The sequence below is a fragment of the Eptesicus fuscus genome, chromosome 12, assembly GCF_027574615.1.
Source record: "Eptesicus fuscus isolate TK198812 chromosome 12, DD_ASM_mEF_20220401, whole genome shotgun sequence".
NCBI lineage: Eukaryota > Metazoa > Chordata > Mammalia > Chiroptera > Vespertilionidae > Eptesicus > Eptesicus fuscus.
In genome coordinates this window covers 71,246,350-71,264,238 of record NC_072484.1, presented here as the reverse complement: position 1 = coordinate 71,264,238, position 17,889 = coordinate 71,246,350, and the positions used below count along the sequence as shown (strand labels likewise).

Sequence of the window (17,889 nt, the reverse complement as noted above, 5' to 3'; positions counted from 1 at the left end):
TCCCGGTCACAGCTGTACCTGGCTGTCTGTAGACTCAGTGGATTCCTCAGGACTCCGCAGGGATGAGTTCGGCAGGCCCTGATCCAGCTCTAAACTCTCCACTGTGGTTTCACTTTTCCTTTTTCCTTTCTTCTTTTTCTCCACTGGGGTTGGTCCTGGCTCCTTGCTACAAGGAGAAATTCAAAATTAAACCTGTTGGGCAGTTTTTTAAACTAAGATTTCTCATGTGATCAAAGTTATGATATCACATCCTGGAATCCTTGGACCACGGTAGACTTTAATTGAAAATCTAAAAGAATTTCTTCCCCAAAATATACAAAAACATGGGAAGAAATAGCTTCCCATGCAGAATTCACTTTTTACACCCCTATTGTGACTCCTATGGCTATGATTAATGTGAGAAGAAATAAAATACAGTGGAACCTTGTTACTCAAATGTCTCCCATCTTAAACAATTCGCTTTTCAACCTGACAACCTTTTCATGCTGATACCTGTATGAACAGTCACACATCTCTCAGGTGACAAACAAAGGAGAGAATCCGCGAATATGAGTCAGTTTACCACTGCTAAAATCTCAGGATATTGTGCTGTGAATATTTTCGTGGTTTTTGTTGTTGTTGCTGTTTATAATTAATGCTATATTTTATTTTTTACTGTACATTCCTTTCTTTTTTGTTAAATTATCATTTATATTTCATGTCCTTTTTGTTTTTAAAGTGTTTATAGATTAAACTGTACAACAGACATGTACTGTATATAAAAAAGGTTAAAACAGGGAATCATTTGGAGGTCTGGAATGGATTCATTCAATTTACATTATTTCTAATGGGAAAAAATGATTCGGTTTTTTAACAGCCTTCCAGAATGAATTGAGTTCGAGAAACAAGGTCCCACTATAATATGAACATTGCCAAAAACCTCACTTCCAGTTTATATAAATGTCTTCTCTAGGAAATGCACTTGCTTTGCAGATATTGAGAATCATCAAATTTCAATCTCCCTTTAAGTTACATGGGAAGAGACATCTCCCTAATCTGTCATCATCCTCTATTGAGAATAATCTATGTATAAGACTAAAAGTGAGTACTAAAAACTCAAAAATGAAAAAGGAAGATAACAGTGTCCCTGCCCTTAAGGAGATTACAATTATGAAAATTCCAAAGACCATGCAGAGCCACAGTCCAAAGTCCACCCATTCTGCAACCCTGCTAAAATGGCAATACCTCCTCTAAAAAGGCTTCCTGACCCTCCTAGTGCATAGAATCTCTTTCCTACACTCCCAAAGCATTCCAACTGTTCTTTCCTTAAGGTACTCAAACTCTGATCTGTCACCAAAGTTAGTCATTAACTCTGACATGGGCTCAGTACCATACAGTGCCTGGATCCTCTGCAGTTGCTCAATAAACATTTGTTGAATGGATGACTTTTCCTAGAGGACAATATGTATTTGGATAAGTTTTATATTTGCCTTATACATAAGTATTAAATAAATATTTATTGAATATACAGACAGATGGAGTTTATCAATGGATGGATTAGATTACTTATCATTGGGGAGATTTAGGAAAATGTATATGAGTGGAGATATACATAGAATTTTGACACAAGATAGGAATCATCATTATCATAGCTAATGCTTATATAACAATACATGCAGGCGCAATCACCATCATCCTCATCACAACTAATTCTTATAAACGATACATGCAGACACAATTCTCTAAGACCTTTATGTGAATTACTTCCTTTACTTTTCTCAACAACCTTGTAAGGCAGATACTAGTCTTATTAGTCTCATTTTATCAGTAGGCACAATGAGGTTCAGTCAGATTTCCAGGATAACATGGCTAGTAAACAGCAGAGAAAAGATTTGAACCCAGACATACTTTTAACCATCATGACATTTTGGGGAATGGAAGAGTTTTAAGAGCACATTTAGTAAAAGACAGTCTGCGTGACTGGGTGACAGGGAAGTGAACAGAAGTACTAAGTGATAGAGCTGGAAAGAAACCAGGAGTATACCAGCCTAGAGAGTTTAGACTTCAATCTGTGTGAAAGGGCCATGATGGTATGCCCACACAAGAGGCAATGAAGACCTAGGCTAGATATAATCAATAAAAACTCAAAGGTGGAAATAATTTTAAAGATTCAGCTGAAGTAGAACCAGTAAGTCTTGGCAAATGACAGAATGGGAAAATGTATTTTCCATCAAGTGAGTTATTGGACAGTGTGGGGGGAGAGGAGAACCGAGGGCCTTGTTTGGAGAAGGGAAATCCAGCATGATGAACTGTGGCAGGACTAGCAGCCGGTGATGACTGGTCAGCATAAACAGCCCACTCTCAATTCCCCAGGTTGAAGACTGGCTGGTCTACCTATCAGGAAAGTTATGAAAATTATTCTGGTCCAACCGAAGGCAATGAAACTTAAGGGGTCCTGCCCTTTTAGAGGATTACACCTTTGAACAAGAGGCTTGCCCTCTCAAGCAGGGAGCGGGTAAGCAAAACTTCTTCCACTTATCAGTTCAGGACAGGAGACTCAGGTGAAACGGTTTTAAAAGATGCTAAATTTTCACAGGAATATGTATCTCATGTTATGTGGCTTCTCACTAAGAAAACTGTATAGCAATTTATATTCTACAAAGCACTTCTCATGTTCCGAGCCTCACTGAACTGTTAAAACCACGATTCTATGAGGGAGCAAAGCAGATGAGTCATCTAATCCAGATGAAGAAACAGGTTTGAAAGCAGCACAGGCCCCAAAGTCCCGCCCTCAACTATAAAAAAAAGGAATCTCTTACCCTTTGGGGCAGCATGGATGGACTTGGAAAGTATTATGCTAAGTGAAATCTGAGAAAGACAAATGTCACATGATCTCACTTATTTGTGGAATCTAATGAACAAAATGAATTGACCGACAAAATAAGACCCAAAGCCTAGAGGCATGGAACAGACTGACATACGTCGTTGTGCGGTTGGGCAGGCAAGAAGAGATAAACCAAAGAACTTACTAGAGGCCCGGTGCACGAAATTCATGCACGGAGGGGGGGTTCCCTCAGCCCGGCCTGCACCCTCTCCAATCTGGGAACCCTCAGTGGATGTCCGACTGCAGTCAGACATCCCTCTCGCAATCCGGGACAACTGGCTCCTAACCACTCACCTGCCTGCCTGCCTGATCGCCCCTAACCTCTCTGCCTGCTGGCCTGATTGCCCCTACCTTGCCCCCCTGCCGGCCTGATCTCCCCTACCTTGCCCCCCTGCCAGCCTGATCACCCCTAACTGCCTCTGCCTGCCTGATCTCACCCCTAACTGCCCTCCTCTGCTGACCTGATCTCGCCCCCAACTGCCCACCCCTGCCAGCCTGATCTCACCCCCAACTTCCCTCCCCTGCCGGCCTGATCCCCCTTAACTGCCTCTGCCTTGGCCCCCACCACCATGGCTTTGTCTGGAAGGAAGTAGGACTTCTGGAAGATGGCCGGTCAACCCAGTCTAATTAGCATATTACCCTTTTATTAGTATAGATAGATTATATAGGATAGGATTGCTTGAATGGGGGGGAAAGCCTTTTTCAGCAGGAGGAGATGCTCTTGGTAGACAAAAACACATAATCCCTATATCTGGACTGATAGCCAGCCCTAACCCTAACCCTAACCCACTAGTCAACAATAAAAAAATATATTTAAAATTAAAACAAAAAAACCTTGATTTTATAATAAAATATATACCCACTTTAAAGAAAGCACATACCATGTGTTTACAACATGCAAGAAACTTCAAATATATAAAACTACTAGAGGCTAAAATTGGTAGTTAAGAGACTGGGTGTTAGATCTGAGTATGAGGAGAAAAGTCTGGGTAGGTGTCACGACACTGTATTACTATGATTTTCTTTTTTTATTATTACTTTGCTCCCCTGGATTCCAGGTAATGAAAATTTTTATTTACCAAACAAATTGCATTATTTAAAAAAAGATTAGTCTTCCCATTTTTAAATTAAATCTTGTAACATGTCCATCAAAGTCTTAGCAGATAAGAATCAGTTACTGCCATAGTGAGATGCCACAATTCCCCAGCTCAGAATGACTGAAAACAGCTCATGATGGCAATCACTGTGCTCACAGACATGCATAGGTCTGGGGAGTCCAGCCTGAGAGCCACTGCTTCACCCTAGGAACAACTCTTCAGAGAAGCGTCCAGTCCAGGCCTAGTCACAGGCTCTGATCTTCTTCCCAGGAGTACAACACTGAAAACAGGGATACTGCCTCCAAAGAGCTCATTTGCAAAAATAATTCAACTTTTACTTAATGCCCATATTAGTTCAGCCTGTATCCAGAGAACTGAGTTGGGCACAGATTTTTAAAATATTGGTTAAAAGAAAAAATGCAAAAAAAAAAAACAAAACAAAACACCCCTAATTGTTTTGGTACAGATATAGTCAGCTGTAGACAAAATGAGAACCAAATCACCCTGTCCTCAGTCCCTTTAAAACAAATCCCACTTTCCAGTCAGAATCGCTTTTCACTGATACCTCCCTAACTCCAAATATGCTCATGCCTCTAGTTCCTTAGTTATCCACATAAAGCCCAGTTATAGGCATCCTGATATGAAAGTTAATGAATTTAGATCTTATATATCTCCCCACTTCTTCCTCTACTCAATATTTTTGCTGAATTATTTTAATCAAGGCAACCATGTATTACATTTTTCTTATTAAACTTTCTTTTTCATAACCCATTCTTGTTTTGCAGACAAAGCTTCATCTTGATCTGAGGATTCTAACTTAAAACCTTACAAGTTCTGCCGTAACTGCTTTGGCTCAGTGGATAGAGTGTCGGCCTGCGGACTGAAGGGTCCCAGGTTCGATTCCGGTCAAGGACATGTACCTTGGTTGTGGGCACATCCCCAGTAGGGGGCGTGCAGGAGGCAGCTGATCGATGTTTCTCTCTCATTGATGTTTCTAACTCTATCCCTCTCCCTTACTCTCTGTAAAAAATCAATAAAATATATATATATTTTAAAATCTTACAAGTTCTTTTCTTTGACTTGTTTCTCCTAAGACAGCTGTTCTGCTCATTTTTCTTTTCCTCTTCTTTGCTGCATGCTTTCCTCACAGTCTCATGTCTTTGGTGAACTGTTCCTATTTAAAATGAATGAGGTTGACAATGCAGGTGAGGCTATCTGCTGCCTAAAAAGTCACTTTCTCCATCAACAAGCCTCAGACTAGGAGGCCAGGCCTGGGAACATGCATACAGGTGGCCCTCTCCCTCCCTTTTAGAGTATGGGCAGGGAAAGGCAGAGAAGCTAGTGCCCCTAGACTCCCTTCTTGTGGATGTCAGTCTCCACTTGCAGCCCTAGAACCTCCCCCAGAGTAAACTGCTCAATATCCCTAGAGCAGTGGTTCCCAACCTTTTTTTGGACATGCCCCACCTACACATCTCTAAAATCCTGATGCCCACTCCCCGTGACATATAATTCTTATTATTCAAAAAGTGAACTCTTAGTCACGTGGAGGAAGCCTAAAAAGCCATTAACTTGCTCTAAACAAGCTTCCAAAGAACATGGCATCCATGAAAGAGAAAAATAAAAGAATGAAAGGACAGTTGAAGTACTGTGGAAGAAATCACTAAGAAATCATTTTAAAAATTCACTGTTAATAACTCATTCTCGAATTGCCCCCCTGTGGGGCATGTGCCCCATGTTGGGAACCACGGCTCTAGAGTAATTGCCTAACTTCAGCCTAGAGTTGACAAACCACACCGCCACTCTGCGGATAGTCCCTGCAAGGTCTACTATGAGGAAGCACTTCTACCTCGGCTACAAGCATAGCTCCTGCACATGCTCTGAGCTGGGACTCCCTCCACAGCATTTATCCATCCGTATGATATACTGGCCTTCCTCATCCAGAAATTCCTAACATTGCTCATCTTTGAAGAATGTATTCCCTCTGTTCTTCCAGTCATTTCATTAAGATTTAGTGAATGGAAAATAAAAGTATGCTCAGTCTACCATCATAAAATTGAAAATACCCCCCAAAGAACATTTATTTAAATGCAGTCTGGTCTTTTGCTTCATTTTTTCTCATGTACTAATTCCTTTAGTACCTGGCTCAATATTCACCTCTTCCAAGGGACTCTCTGGAACAGAAATGAAATACCCCTAATCTTGTAAATTCTTTCAGCTATCCTATATACAATTATACTAGGTTCTTTTGTTTGCTTGTATTTTTGTTTTTGTTTTTTATTTGAATGTTTGCAAGGCTGTTTCTCTACTCCTGAAAGCTTCTCAAAGATAGAGCCCGTAGATGATACTTCTATGACACTTTCCTTCCTCAACTATATTATTCCCAACAAAAGTACTTGTAAACAAAGCAAGGCACACAGGACACATTAAATATATACCAGAAAAATATATCAAGCATTAGTATTTTAGCAACTGCTTTCTTATCGATTAGGTCCAACATACATGAGACCCTAATTTAGAAAGCTCTGGGATTACAGGGGAAGCACTCCAGGTGTTCTTAGAAAACTAGGAATGGAGACTTAGTCCAAAGCTTCAGAAATGGTCTCTGCCCTTATCATTTAAATTCTTCCCCTACTTAACATAAAGCCCAATGGGTTCAAAGCGCAAGGTGTCTATTCATTGTCTTCTTACTTCTAATAAATTATTAGAATGTAAAAACAAGTCTCCCAACAGAAAGAATCTGGTCAACTGACTGCTCTGGAGCCCAAGAATCCTGTATTATAAGAGGCTAATATGCAAATTGTCCCCTCGACCAGGAGTTCGACCAAGGGGCGGGGCCACCCATGGCCCCTCCCCCGACCAGCCTCACCCTTGATCGCCCCACCAACCTCAATCAGGGGTGGGGCCGGCCAACCAACTGCCCGCAGCCCCTTCCCCCAGCCGGACCTGACCCGTGCATGAATTCGTGCACGGGGCCTCTAGTTCCTCAATAAAGATATGCACTCTACAAAGGTGATGACCTTCAAACAGGGAGGCAGAGCTGAGCTGACTGAATTTTACTCATCCTGAGTCACAGTTATAGCTGACTCACAGCTCAAATGGGTATATGATCAGAAACTCTTGGGCTTAACTTTCTAGAAGCAGCCATCAAAGAAGAAAATCAGAAAAGGTAAAACCTTTCTTCCAGGATGTTAATAAACTTATTGGATAGGAGAAAAATCTGCTGTAAGTTGACAAAACCACAACAAAGAGGGTAAAAAGCTGAGACACGGAAACTGGTGCTTGTGTTGGAAAAAACTCAGTTTTCCACCTTCCTGTGCAGAGAAAACCCAATTCTTACAATGTTCCTCTCCTTCGAGTCCCTTGACTACTCATTCAAAACACTTCACTTCTGGTCACCACGCATTTCTCCTCCTACAAAAACAATTCTTGGACACCAGCTTTTAACTCAATTCTGACACCATCTACCCAGAGATAGCAGCAGATTCCACAGGGTAAGGGATCAGTGCAAAGACGTCTTGCCCCCCACCCCACTTTCAACACCAGTCACCAGCCTAGGTTGTCACCCATAAATCTAACCAACCACCTATAAATTAGAGGTTCCAATGACCCGCTCCTTGGGTTCAATTAATTTGCAAGAGTGGCTCACAGAACCCAGGGAAACATGTTTATCGGTTTGTTAAAGGATATGATAAAAGACACAGATGTACGGTCAGAGGGAGAGATACATTGGGGAAGCTCTGGGAGGGTCCTGAGCACAGGCACTTCTTTGTGGAACTGGGGTGCATCACCCTCCCTGAACGTGAATGCGTTCACCAACCTGGAAGCTCTCCAAAACCCCTACACTTGGCATTTTATGGAGACTTCCTCACATAGGCATGATCAATTATTAACTATTTCTAGCCTTTCTCCCCTCTCTGAAGGATAAGGGGTAGGGCTGAAAATTCCAAGCTTCTAATCATGGGTTGGTCTTTGGTGACCAGCCCCCAGTAGCCATTCAGGAACCCACCCAGAGTTGCCTCATTAGAACATTTCATTTCTTTAATTATAAAATGAAAACACCACTTACTGTTATTTAACAATGGAAGTTATTATACGCTATCTTATATGAATCTTATTTTCAGGGAGAAGAGCTCTATCCATTACTTCCAAGAAAATATCAAATTATATATATATGTAGATAGACAGATAGATAGATAGATAGATATAGATATATACATTCTATATATACAAAAGCCTAAGCAACCGTGACGACCAAATGACCAGAAAGACCAGTGGACCAGTCGCTATTACACGCAATGACCACCAGGGGACAGACGCTCAATGCAGGAGCTGCCCCCTCGTGGTCAGTGCACTCCCACAGACAACCCCCCATGGCCAGCCAACGTCCTGTGGCCAACCAACCTCCTGCGGCCAGCCAACCTCCCACAGCCCTTCCCCTGGCCGGCCAACCAACCTCCCGCGGCCCCTCTGCCCCACTGCTGGTCAGCCAACCTCCCGCAGCCCCCCCTCCCCCGCCAGCCAACTTCCCACGGGGGTCTGGGTGAGACGCCTGAATTGCCGGCCAGGCTGAGGGACCCCACCCATGCACAAATTAGTGCACTGGGCCTCTAGTGTGTGTATGTTAATAATATATAAAATCATATCTATATATATAAAAGGCTAATATGCAAAGTGTCACCACGAGAGTTCGACCGGGAGACTGGGAGTTCCATCACTTGCTATGGTGGTCAGCGCAGAATGAAGGGAGGCCCCGGCTGGCAGCCAGAAGGCCCCGATCCGCTCTGATCGCTGGCCAGGCCTAGGGACCCTACCCATGCATGAATTTCATGCACTGGGCCTCTAGTATTATATAAATACATATTTCACACATAAAGTAAATTTATATTATATATAAATTAAATATATTTATATAAAATAAATTTTATGCCTCCTATGTAGCCAATAACCTGACAAACCTCTCTGGTAATGGACCCCCAGAACCATAAAAAAACAAATAGCATGGTGGTCCTGATCTCAGGCACTTAACTTTTGTTGAGGAGACAAGTCACCCATACAAGAAAACAAAAGTGTATGGATGCCCTATCCAGTTTGGCTCAGTGGATAGACTGCTGGCCTGTGGACCAAAGGTTCCTGGATTCAATTCCGGTCAAAGGCACATACCTTGGTTGCAGGCTCCTCCCCAGCCGGGGCCCTGGTCGGGCGTGTGCAGGAGGCAACCAAACCAATGTATTTCTCTCACATTAATGTTTCTCTCTCTCTTTCCCTCTCTTCCACTCTCCCTAAAAATCAATAGAAAAATATCCTTCTGTGAGGATTAACAAAAAAACAACAGTGTATGACTGAAAGGTAGCCTATTGCAGAGGGAAGTGTACAAAACTGGGGATCAGGAGGTCTGAGTTTGTGACACCTGTAATCAAGTTACTGCTTCGTGGGTCTCTGTTTCCATGGCTGTAGTACAACAGGGTTGGACTAGATCTCCTTTAGTCTTCCCGGGTGTAAACATCTGAGTGACAATGCAAAGTAAGGCTCCAACTGCCATGGAAACTGAGACGGGATGGGTGAGCACAATGGTTTGGGAAGCTCTGTGGAGGAACTGGGACTTGCACTGAGACCTAAAGAATGGAGAGGACTTGGAACACTGGGAGGACAAAGGGCATAATGTTGGGACAAAGAGCAAGAGCAATCTGAAGGAGAAATGAGTCAAGTACCTTTAAGGGTTAGTGAGTTCAACCTGGCAAGATCTGTTGTCAGAGGCAGGAAGGCAGGGAGAGGTGAGACCCCAAAGGGTTTACATAACAGAAAAAGGAGTCTGGATTTTGTCCTGGAGGCAGTAGGAACAATCAGAGGTTTCTAAGCAGGTATAAAATGTTAGAGGAAATCCCATTTCCCTATCCCTGTGTTTTCATGAGGAAAATCATGTTTTACTACCAAGAAGGGAACAATATTGAAAACATATTTTCGGCCTTTCTTCACACTTCTCACTTCTCTACCAGACTAATGAGACTAGGAAAAGAAGCACATGTGGCCCAGGAGCCCATGTGGCCCAGCGTCCTCTCTGCTCAGGGACAAGCCTGCAGTTCTGATGGGAAAACTCAACTGAGGGAGTAACTTACAAGAAGCCTGATTCTGGCCACAAGCCAATGGAAATTTGTCAATCCAGTTATCAATAATAAAGCTTAAGTGCATCTCCATCTCTGTTGACTATTTCTCAACTGGTGTGAATGAAGAGAGGGGAAGAGGGGGTTTGATTTATACCACCAATTATAAACATAAATAAGAAAACAGCAGTGGTTCAGAAAGATTAGCCAGGTGGCAGCTAGCAAGATGGACTGAAGGAGGAAAAGACTGGAAGCCCCTAAATCACTTCTGGAGCAACTGCAATAATCCAAGCATTCAAGTGAACCATTTGTAACCATCAAGTGTTGTCTGGGGGCTAATCAATAACTGCTTACATCAAGACATGTACTTGAGTCAATCTGCAAGATGATAAATCAAAGAGCTAAAAAAAACCACTGAGACTTAATTACCAACATATATTTTTTTATCAATTAATGTCACTCTGTCATAACTAAAATTGCTTTTGCTGACCAGTAGGGTCATTAATTAAAGGAACCAAAACAATTTAATAAATATATAAAGGACAAGAAGTGAAAGGCTTGACATTCAGAATCCCTAATGGGCTACATAGAAAAATTCTATTATGTTACAAGTCCCTCTTACATAGCCCCAAAATCAAGAGAGAGAAAGCTTCATGGAACTTGCCCACATTTATAAAGGAATAACTAACCCTATCTATCCATCAGCATCCTCCCAAAGGGTGTCTTCTGAATGTCTAAACCTCAAGAGATTCTGTTTTCTAAGTTAGCATCCCTTGAAAGTACTACCAAACACTTCTCCAACTCATACTTTATACAGACTAATCAAATCAAAATCAGGTTTCTTCAATATCTTCTACACATTCATTTGCCCCAAAATGGACTTTCCAGCAATGTCTGTATTCATCACCTTGTTTCACATTTTATCCAAAGTAAATGTGAATTCCTTTTAGAAAGGGAAGAAAATTGTAAGCACCAGTGGCTGAAGTGAGTTCAGATACCAGATAGCAATGGCTTTCTGGCTTTCTACTGCCTTACACACAAACCAAGCCCCTTATTAGAGCTGTGAAACTCTCCTCCAATTACCCTAATTCTAAAACATTATCCCGAAGGATCCTGTTTTCTGTAATAACCAAAATAAGTCACTCCACTAGCTCACATCTGACTCTCCTTCTTCACACATGCTATTACCAGAGAACCACTTCAGCTTCGCAAAGCAATATGAAGAGGAAAGCTATTGGCAGAAGACAGAAACTCACTCTGCCACCCCTTACACACATCAGAGATCAGAGTTTATACATTAGGTTCACTGAGAAACAGAGCCCACAAGTTTCTCATTAGTCAGAATCTTGATTTTACCTATTTATCTTGACCTTCTGGGGCAGGCAGACATTCCTAGGATCCCACCCAAGCCTCTACAAAAGACAAAAGATGAAATCTCCCGCCAGACAGAAGGGAATGAACTTGATAAGACAGTCTTAACTTGGATTACAAAATTATCCATCTGGTCCCAACCAACTGTCTTTCTGAAAATGAACGGAACCATATAGTAAATTCAGAGTTGCAGTAGACAACACCTACAATGCTTTCTCTCTTTAAAAATTACTTCCTCCATGCCTCACCTCATACAGGATGGACTCACTACTTTATGTTCTGTTAGCATTCGCATTTTTGTGTTTTTATGGGTGCCCCTGGTCTATATTCTACCTCTGCACTTAGATTTTAGAAACTTAAATTCCTCTTAAATATATTTAAAAAGTTATATATTTGTTGTTTTGTATGTCCTCAAAATATGTTCTGCACAAAGAACTGAGAAATAAACCAAACGTAAAATATTACATTTGTATACAGACGACAAATGTTGAATTCCCTGAGTACATCTGGATCCTGATAGAATCTGCAGCCAGGGCCCTCAGTTATCACCCAACTCCGTACTTGGTCCATGTCCTCTCATCTCCCTCTACATGTGGTCTCCTCTGGTCTCATTTACTCACCATTTCCTGAGCACCTACGGACATGTCAGGCGCTGTGTTAATTACTGAATGCAAATAAAGACTAGGAATGAATGGTCCTGCACTCAAGAGCTCATAGCCTAGGGAAGCTTGGCAGTCCTTTTCTTCTGCACACACCCATGGCTTTAGCAGGTTACCTGCACCACTGATTCCCAGGACTGTACCCTTTCTTTGCCGCTGTATGCTGCTGCTGTTCTAAAACCCGCTGCCCTCCCTGAATCACACTGTAACATCCCTTCCCTTCCATGCTGAGCATGCTAACATACTCTAATTTTTAATTCAAAAGGAATGGCAAGAAATTGTAGGGCCAGTACTAGGTTATCTTTCTCTCATTACGAGGTGAGAAAATGGTTCATTTTGGCTGAACGTAGACAAGTTTTGTCCAGGGCTGGAGTAAGCCCAAAGGCAAACTGCTTGGTAGAGACAGAGCCAAGAGCTCGGAATGGGGTGAAGGGGACGCACCTGGCCTTCCTGGACTTTGTCCTGGCTGTAGAGTCAGCACCGCTCCTCTTCTCTTTGGCCTCCTTGGTGCCCGAGGCCTCCCGGGGCTTCCGTGCTTTCTTTGCTCCCTCCTTCTGCTTGGGATCCTTGGGCTCCTTGGCCCTCCTGGGCTCCTTGGCCTTTCTGGGTTCCTTTGGCTCTCTAGGTTCTCGCTTCCTCTTTGGCTTGGGCTCCCTGTCCTTTCTTCCCTTTGCTGCCCCCTCTTGCTCTCCTGGATCCTTTTTCTTCCGTTTCTTCTTCACTCCAGTGCCTCCTCCTCCACTGTCCTCCATCCCATTATGAGATGTCATTTTCCTAGGAAAAAGGGTCTCGGCTTCCTCTTCAGCAGTGTACAGGTCCTTCTGGGGCAAACAGTGACTGGCAACATCTTCAATTTTTTCTTCCTGATCAGTGCTGCGGTCAAACGGGGAGGGGGATTTGTAGTCAAAAGTGACGGAGGCATCAGACATTGGGGAGTGATTCAGAACTTTTAAATGTGACAACTATAAAAAGAAAGAAACAAGAGTATTACTCTTCTTTTGCATGCTTCATGCAAGGAACATTATTAAGTTTGAAGGCATGTATTTGTTCAACATTTACTAAGTTCCTACTATGTGTTAGTTCGTCCAGGGCTAGGCCTTGGGGATATGGTGGCAAACAGGACACACATTATTTGCCTTTCCTCTGGTGGAGCTATACCAAGTCATTGTTAATAAGAAATTATGTAAGAAATTCATATGTAAAAACCTCAAGGACTTTCCACATTATATGCAAAATTCTGAAACATTTTTAAAGCTCCATGTTGTTAAACAGGTAACAACAATAGTTTCCCACAAAATACCTTTAGATGGCACTAACAGAAACAAACCCAAGGAACACTGTTCTCACCTAGAGTTGCATTTATCATGCTCATACACAAAAGTTCTGTTCAAATGTGTTCATGAATAAAGGTAATATTACTTGGGTGATAAGGATGCAGGGTCAAACTCAGTATGTTGCTTTATATCCCCCAAATCTTTGCTCTCACATATCATTAAGCAGCATCAAAATTCAGCTGGTTTGATTTTCAATAAGAAAATCTGCATCATTCAAAACTATGCCTTTTATTTTTTTATTTTTTTTTAAAATATATTTTATTGATTTTTTACAGAGAGGAAGGGAGAGGGATAGAGAGCTAGAAACATCGATGATAGAGAGACATCGACCAGCTGCCTCCTGCACACCCCCTACCGGGGATGTGCCCGCAACCGATGTACATGCCCTTGACCGGAATCGAACCTGGGACCTTTCAGTCCACAGACCGACGCTCTATCCACTGAGCCAAACCGGTTTCGGCTGCCTTTTATTTTTAACTAAAAATGGTGTTCTGCTGTATGATAACCTAACTTATTCACCAGATTCAGCACCAAACAACCTTTGCCCACATGAAAAAAACAACTACCATATAGGAGAAAGCTTTCTTCTGATGGATGCCATTAGAAAGAATGTGTCACAGAAGCTAAAGACAACCCTAAAAAGGAAGTTCCAAAGCTGTTTTTGAGCACCATCAAACCACTTCTAAGGAAACATCTCTTTGGAAGCATAAGTTACAGCTCATACTTTTAGGTCTGGTGTGGCAAAGTGCATTTGTCATTTCATAACTAAGCTAAGGTTGGCAGTAATCTGGTAATAACATGGATGCCAGTTTCACAGAGCAACACACTCTCCTGTAATAACCAAAATAACTCCCTTATTTTGGGTCAGGAACAAAGAAACTAACTTAAGGAGAACCTGGGAGGGACAAGCAGGCTTTCCAGGAAGATGGTTACAATGATCTTTGATGGCTCAGGAACAGCACCATATGTGAGTAGCCTGCTCTCCTAACAAGAGGTCTGGCTGGTGCGAAAGGGCACAGACACTTGCCAGGTGGTGAGGTCTGCCTCCAGTGTTCTGGTTACCCAATCTGTGCTCAGACTTCCTGGCCCACCCTGGGAGTGATGGAGAGTACAAAATTCAGCTGCATGGTTCCCCTTCTGTTGTTTCCAGTTCCCTTCCCTCATCTGATATTCCCAAGCATAATCCTAAGCATAACACTCAGAATCCCAGGAGAAAAAAGATGAAAGAAAGGATTTTTTTGGGGGGTAGAGGGGGGGGATCTTTTTCATAACTAAAGCCAGCCTTATAAACAAGCCTAAATCCAGAGGAAACTGGTCATTCTGGCAGGACTTACTACTTTACACAAAGTGAAAAACAATTCAGAGTAACTACTGATTTCAGTACTTGAGTGGTTTAGGAAAAGGAGGAGCTAAAGAAACTTAAAAGGAATTTAAAATCAAATACAAGAAAATGCTTAAAAAATGGTAAATTTTGTTATGTGTTTTTTATTGCAATAAGAAGAAAAGAAAATACAAGGCAACAAGAAACCCAACAGTGCAGCAACAGGTGCCCAGTTGAAGCTGAAGCCCTGTTAGTGCATAACCATCCCTGGTATTACTAAATTCTGTGCCAGGGACACAGGGCCCTCAGGAAGGAAGTTTTTGCTTAGCATGTGAAGGTGAACACACTAAAAAAGCAAGAGATACAGATTTGCTTATTAAAGAGGCCTTTAAAACAATACATTATAAAGACCTGATTTCAGTAAAGCAGGTCTCTGTAGGTGAAAGTGGGATCCTCTCTTCAACTCATACCTCATGTCAAGGTCTCTCTTTTGAGGGATAGGCTCTCCAATGAAGCTGAGGCAGATGGAAGCAACTGGATATTCAATTCAAGGGAACTGGCAATAACAATAGCGCAGCTAACATTTACTGGACACATAGCATGCTTCATGATTATCTCTAGTCTTCACAACAATCCTATAAGGTTACTGTAAAGATGTCATTTTATATAGAAAGAAATAGAAGATTATTGATGTTAAGTGACATGCCGGAGGAGCTTGGACATTAATCCTCTGGCCAAAGGCCAATGCTCATTTCATTAAGTATTTTATGCCATCCCTGGGAATCATAACATCTACTGGGACACCAGACCCACATGATCACGTAAAGTTAGAAACGTTACGTGTGATATTTGGAAATGCTCAGATACTTCTTTATAAAACTAAACATATACCTAACTGATGTCCCAGCAATTCCACTCCCAGGAATCATAAATAGTTGTCTAGTCTATCCCTCATTTCATAAATAAGATCATCAGTTCAAAAATGGACATACAGAAGGCCAAAAGGCATATGAAAAAATGCTCAAAGTCACTAACCATCCGAGAGATGCAAATCAAAATGACAATGAGGTACCACCTCACATCTGTCAGAATGGCCATCATCAACAAATCAATAAACGACACGTGTTGGCTAGGATGTGGAGAAAAGGGCACCCTAAACACTGCTGGTGGGAATGCAGACTGGTGCAGCCTCTGTTTGAAGTTTCCTCAAAAAATTAAAAAATGGAACTCCCATTTGACCCAGTGATTCCACTTCTAGGGATATATTCCAAGAATGCAGGAACACCCATTAGAAAGAATATATACATCCCTATGTTCACAGCAGCACAATTTACCATAGCTAAGATTTGGAAACAGCCTAAGTGCCCATCAGCAGATGAGTGGATTAAAAAGCTGTGGTACATCTATACAATGGAATACTATGCAGCTGTAAAAAAGAACTCTACTATTTGCAACAGCATGGATGGAACTAGAGAGCATTATGCTAAGTGAAATAAGCCAGTAAGAGAAAGGTAAGTATCACAGGATCTCACTCATGTGGGATCTAGTGAACAACATAAACTTACGAACAAAAATAGATCCAGAGACATAGAAACATCAAGCACATTGTTAAACCTCAGAGGGAAGGCAGGGGAAGGTGGAAGGTGGGGGAGAGATCAACCAATGAACTCATATGCATATATGCATAACGCATAGACACAGACAATAGGGTGGTGAAGGCTTTGGGGGGGGGGGCAATGGGAAAAAAAAGGGACATGTGTAATACTTTCAACAATAAAGATTTTATTAAAAAAAAAAAAGACCATTAGTTCAAATAGATGAAGAAATTTGTCATGGTTAGATTCCTAGGCAGTGGCAGGGCTAGGACATACTAGAGGGAGAAGGGAAACCCACGAAATGTAGCACAATTAATCAATGATAAAAAGGGGGATTTTCCCCAAAAGAAAGATGTTAGTAATAAAAATTATAAACTTATTATCTGTCAATAACCCACCAGAAATGGTGTGGTATTTTTGTTTGGTTTTTTATATTTTTATTGATTTCAGAGAGGAAGGGAGAGGGAGAGATAGAAAGATCAATGATGAGAAAGAATCACTGATCGGCTGCCTCCTGCATGCCTGCCCCCTCCCGGGGTTTCAGCCCACAACCCGGGTGTGTGCCCTGACCGGGAATCGAACCATGGCCTCCTGGTTCATAGGTCGATGCTTAACCACTGAGCCATGCCAGTCGGACAACAGTATAGGTTTTTTGTTTCTTTTTTTTATCCTCACCCGTGGATATTTTTTCCACTGATTTTTAGAGAGAGTAAGTAGAAAAGAGAGGGACAGACAGAGAGAAACACCCATATGAGAGAGACACATCGATTGGTTGCCTCCCACATGCCCCTGATCAGGTCTGGGAGCCTGCAACCGAGGTACGTGCCTTTTTGTCAGGCAATGAACTCTCTACACATATGCTCGGTCCTGAAGTCTGAGGACTGCTTTAGCATGATCATAATTTTCTGTTTTCATGCTCTGAAACTTCTTGTGGTTCAATCATCAGTATGGCCTATCACCAGTGCCATAGGAGGAGTAGAATCAATTCCTCCTGAAAATGTCTTCACTTAATTAACTTGCTCCTCTACCACAGCTAATATTAACTTTTAAATAAAAATGCTGCCCTGTTCATCAATATTACTGTGAAGTCTAAAATGAAAACCCCTCTGAGGCTACTCAATAGCTGGCTGACATACCAAAGATCTTAATATGAACAAGTAAAACTTCAAAAGAAAGAAATTCTAATTCATTTGGGGGTAATTCTGGTAAAGAATGTTTTTATTGAACTAAAAGCTTATCCAGTAGTCACCAACTAGTGGTCCGTGGACCAGTGGTCCTTGAGGTCTGAAAGGTTGGTGACCGCTGCCTTAAAGATTGTCTTAAAATTAAATATGCCAATTGTTTTGAGGGTTTGGGGGCTCTCTTCAATAACGTGTTCTCTTTAACAACAGCATAATATTCCACTGGGTGGATATGCTATGATTAAATAGTTCCCCTTTTTAAAAAATATATATATTTTATTGATTTTTTTACAGAGAGGAAGAGAGAGGGATAGAGAGTTAGAAACATCGATGAGAGAGAAACATCGATCAGCCGCCTCCTGCACACTCC

At 41.8% G+C, this 17,889-nt stretch overlaps 1 protein-coding gene across 1 annotated transcript in view; it reads right to left on the bottom strand.

The window, feature by feature from the left end:
* CHD6 (chromodomain helicase DNA binding protein 6) overlaps positions 1–17,889 on the bottom strand; it is a 181,036-nt gene that overhangs the window by 113,489 nt on the left and 49,658 nt on the right. The window contains exons 3-4 of the mRNA XM_008158512.3: positions 12,530–13,050; positions 19–166 (exon numbers count right to left, since the gene is read on the bottom strand). Of these exons, the coding sequence (XP_008156734.2) occupies positions 19–166; positions 12,530–13,050 (669 nt within the window). The remainder of the gene's footprint in view (positions 1–18; positions 167–12,529; positions 13,051–17,889) is intronic.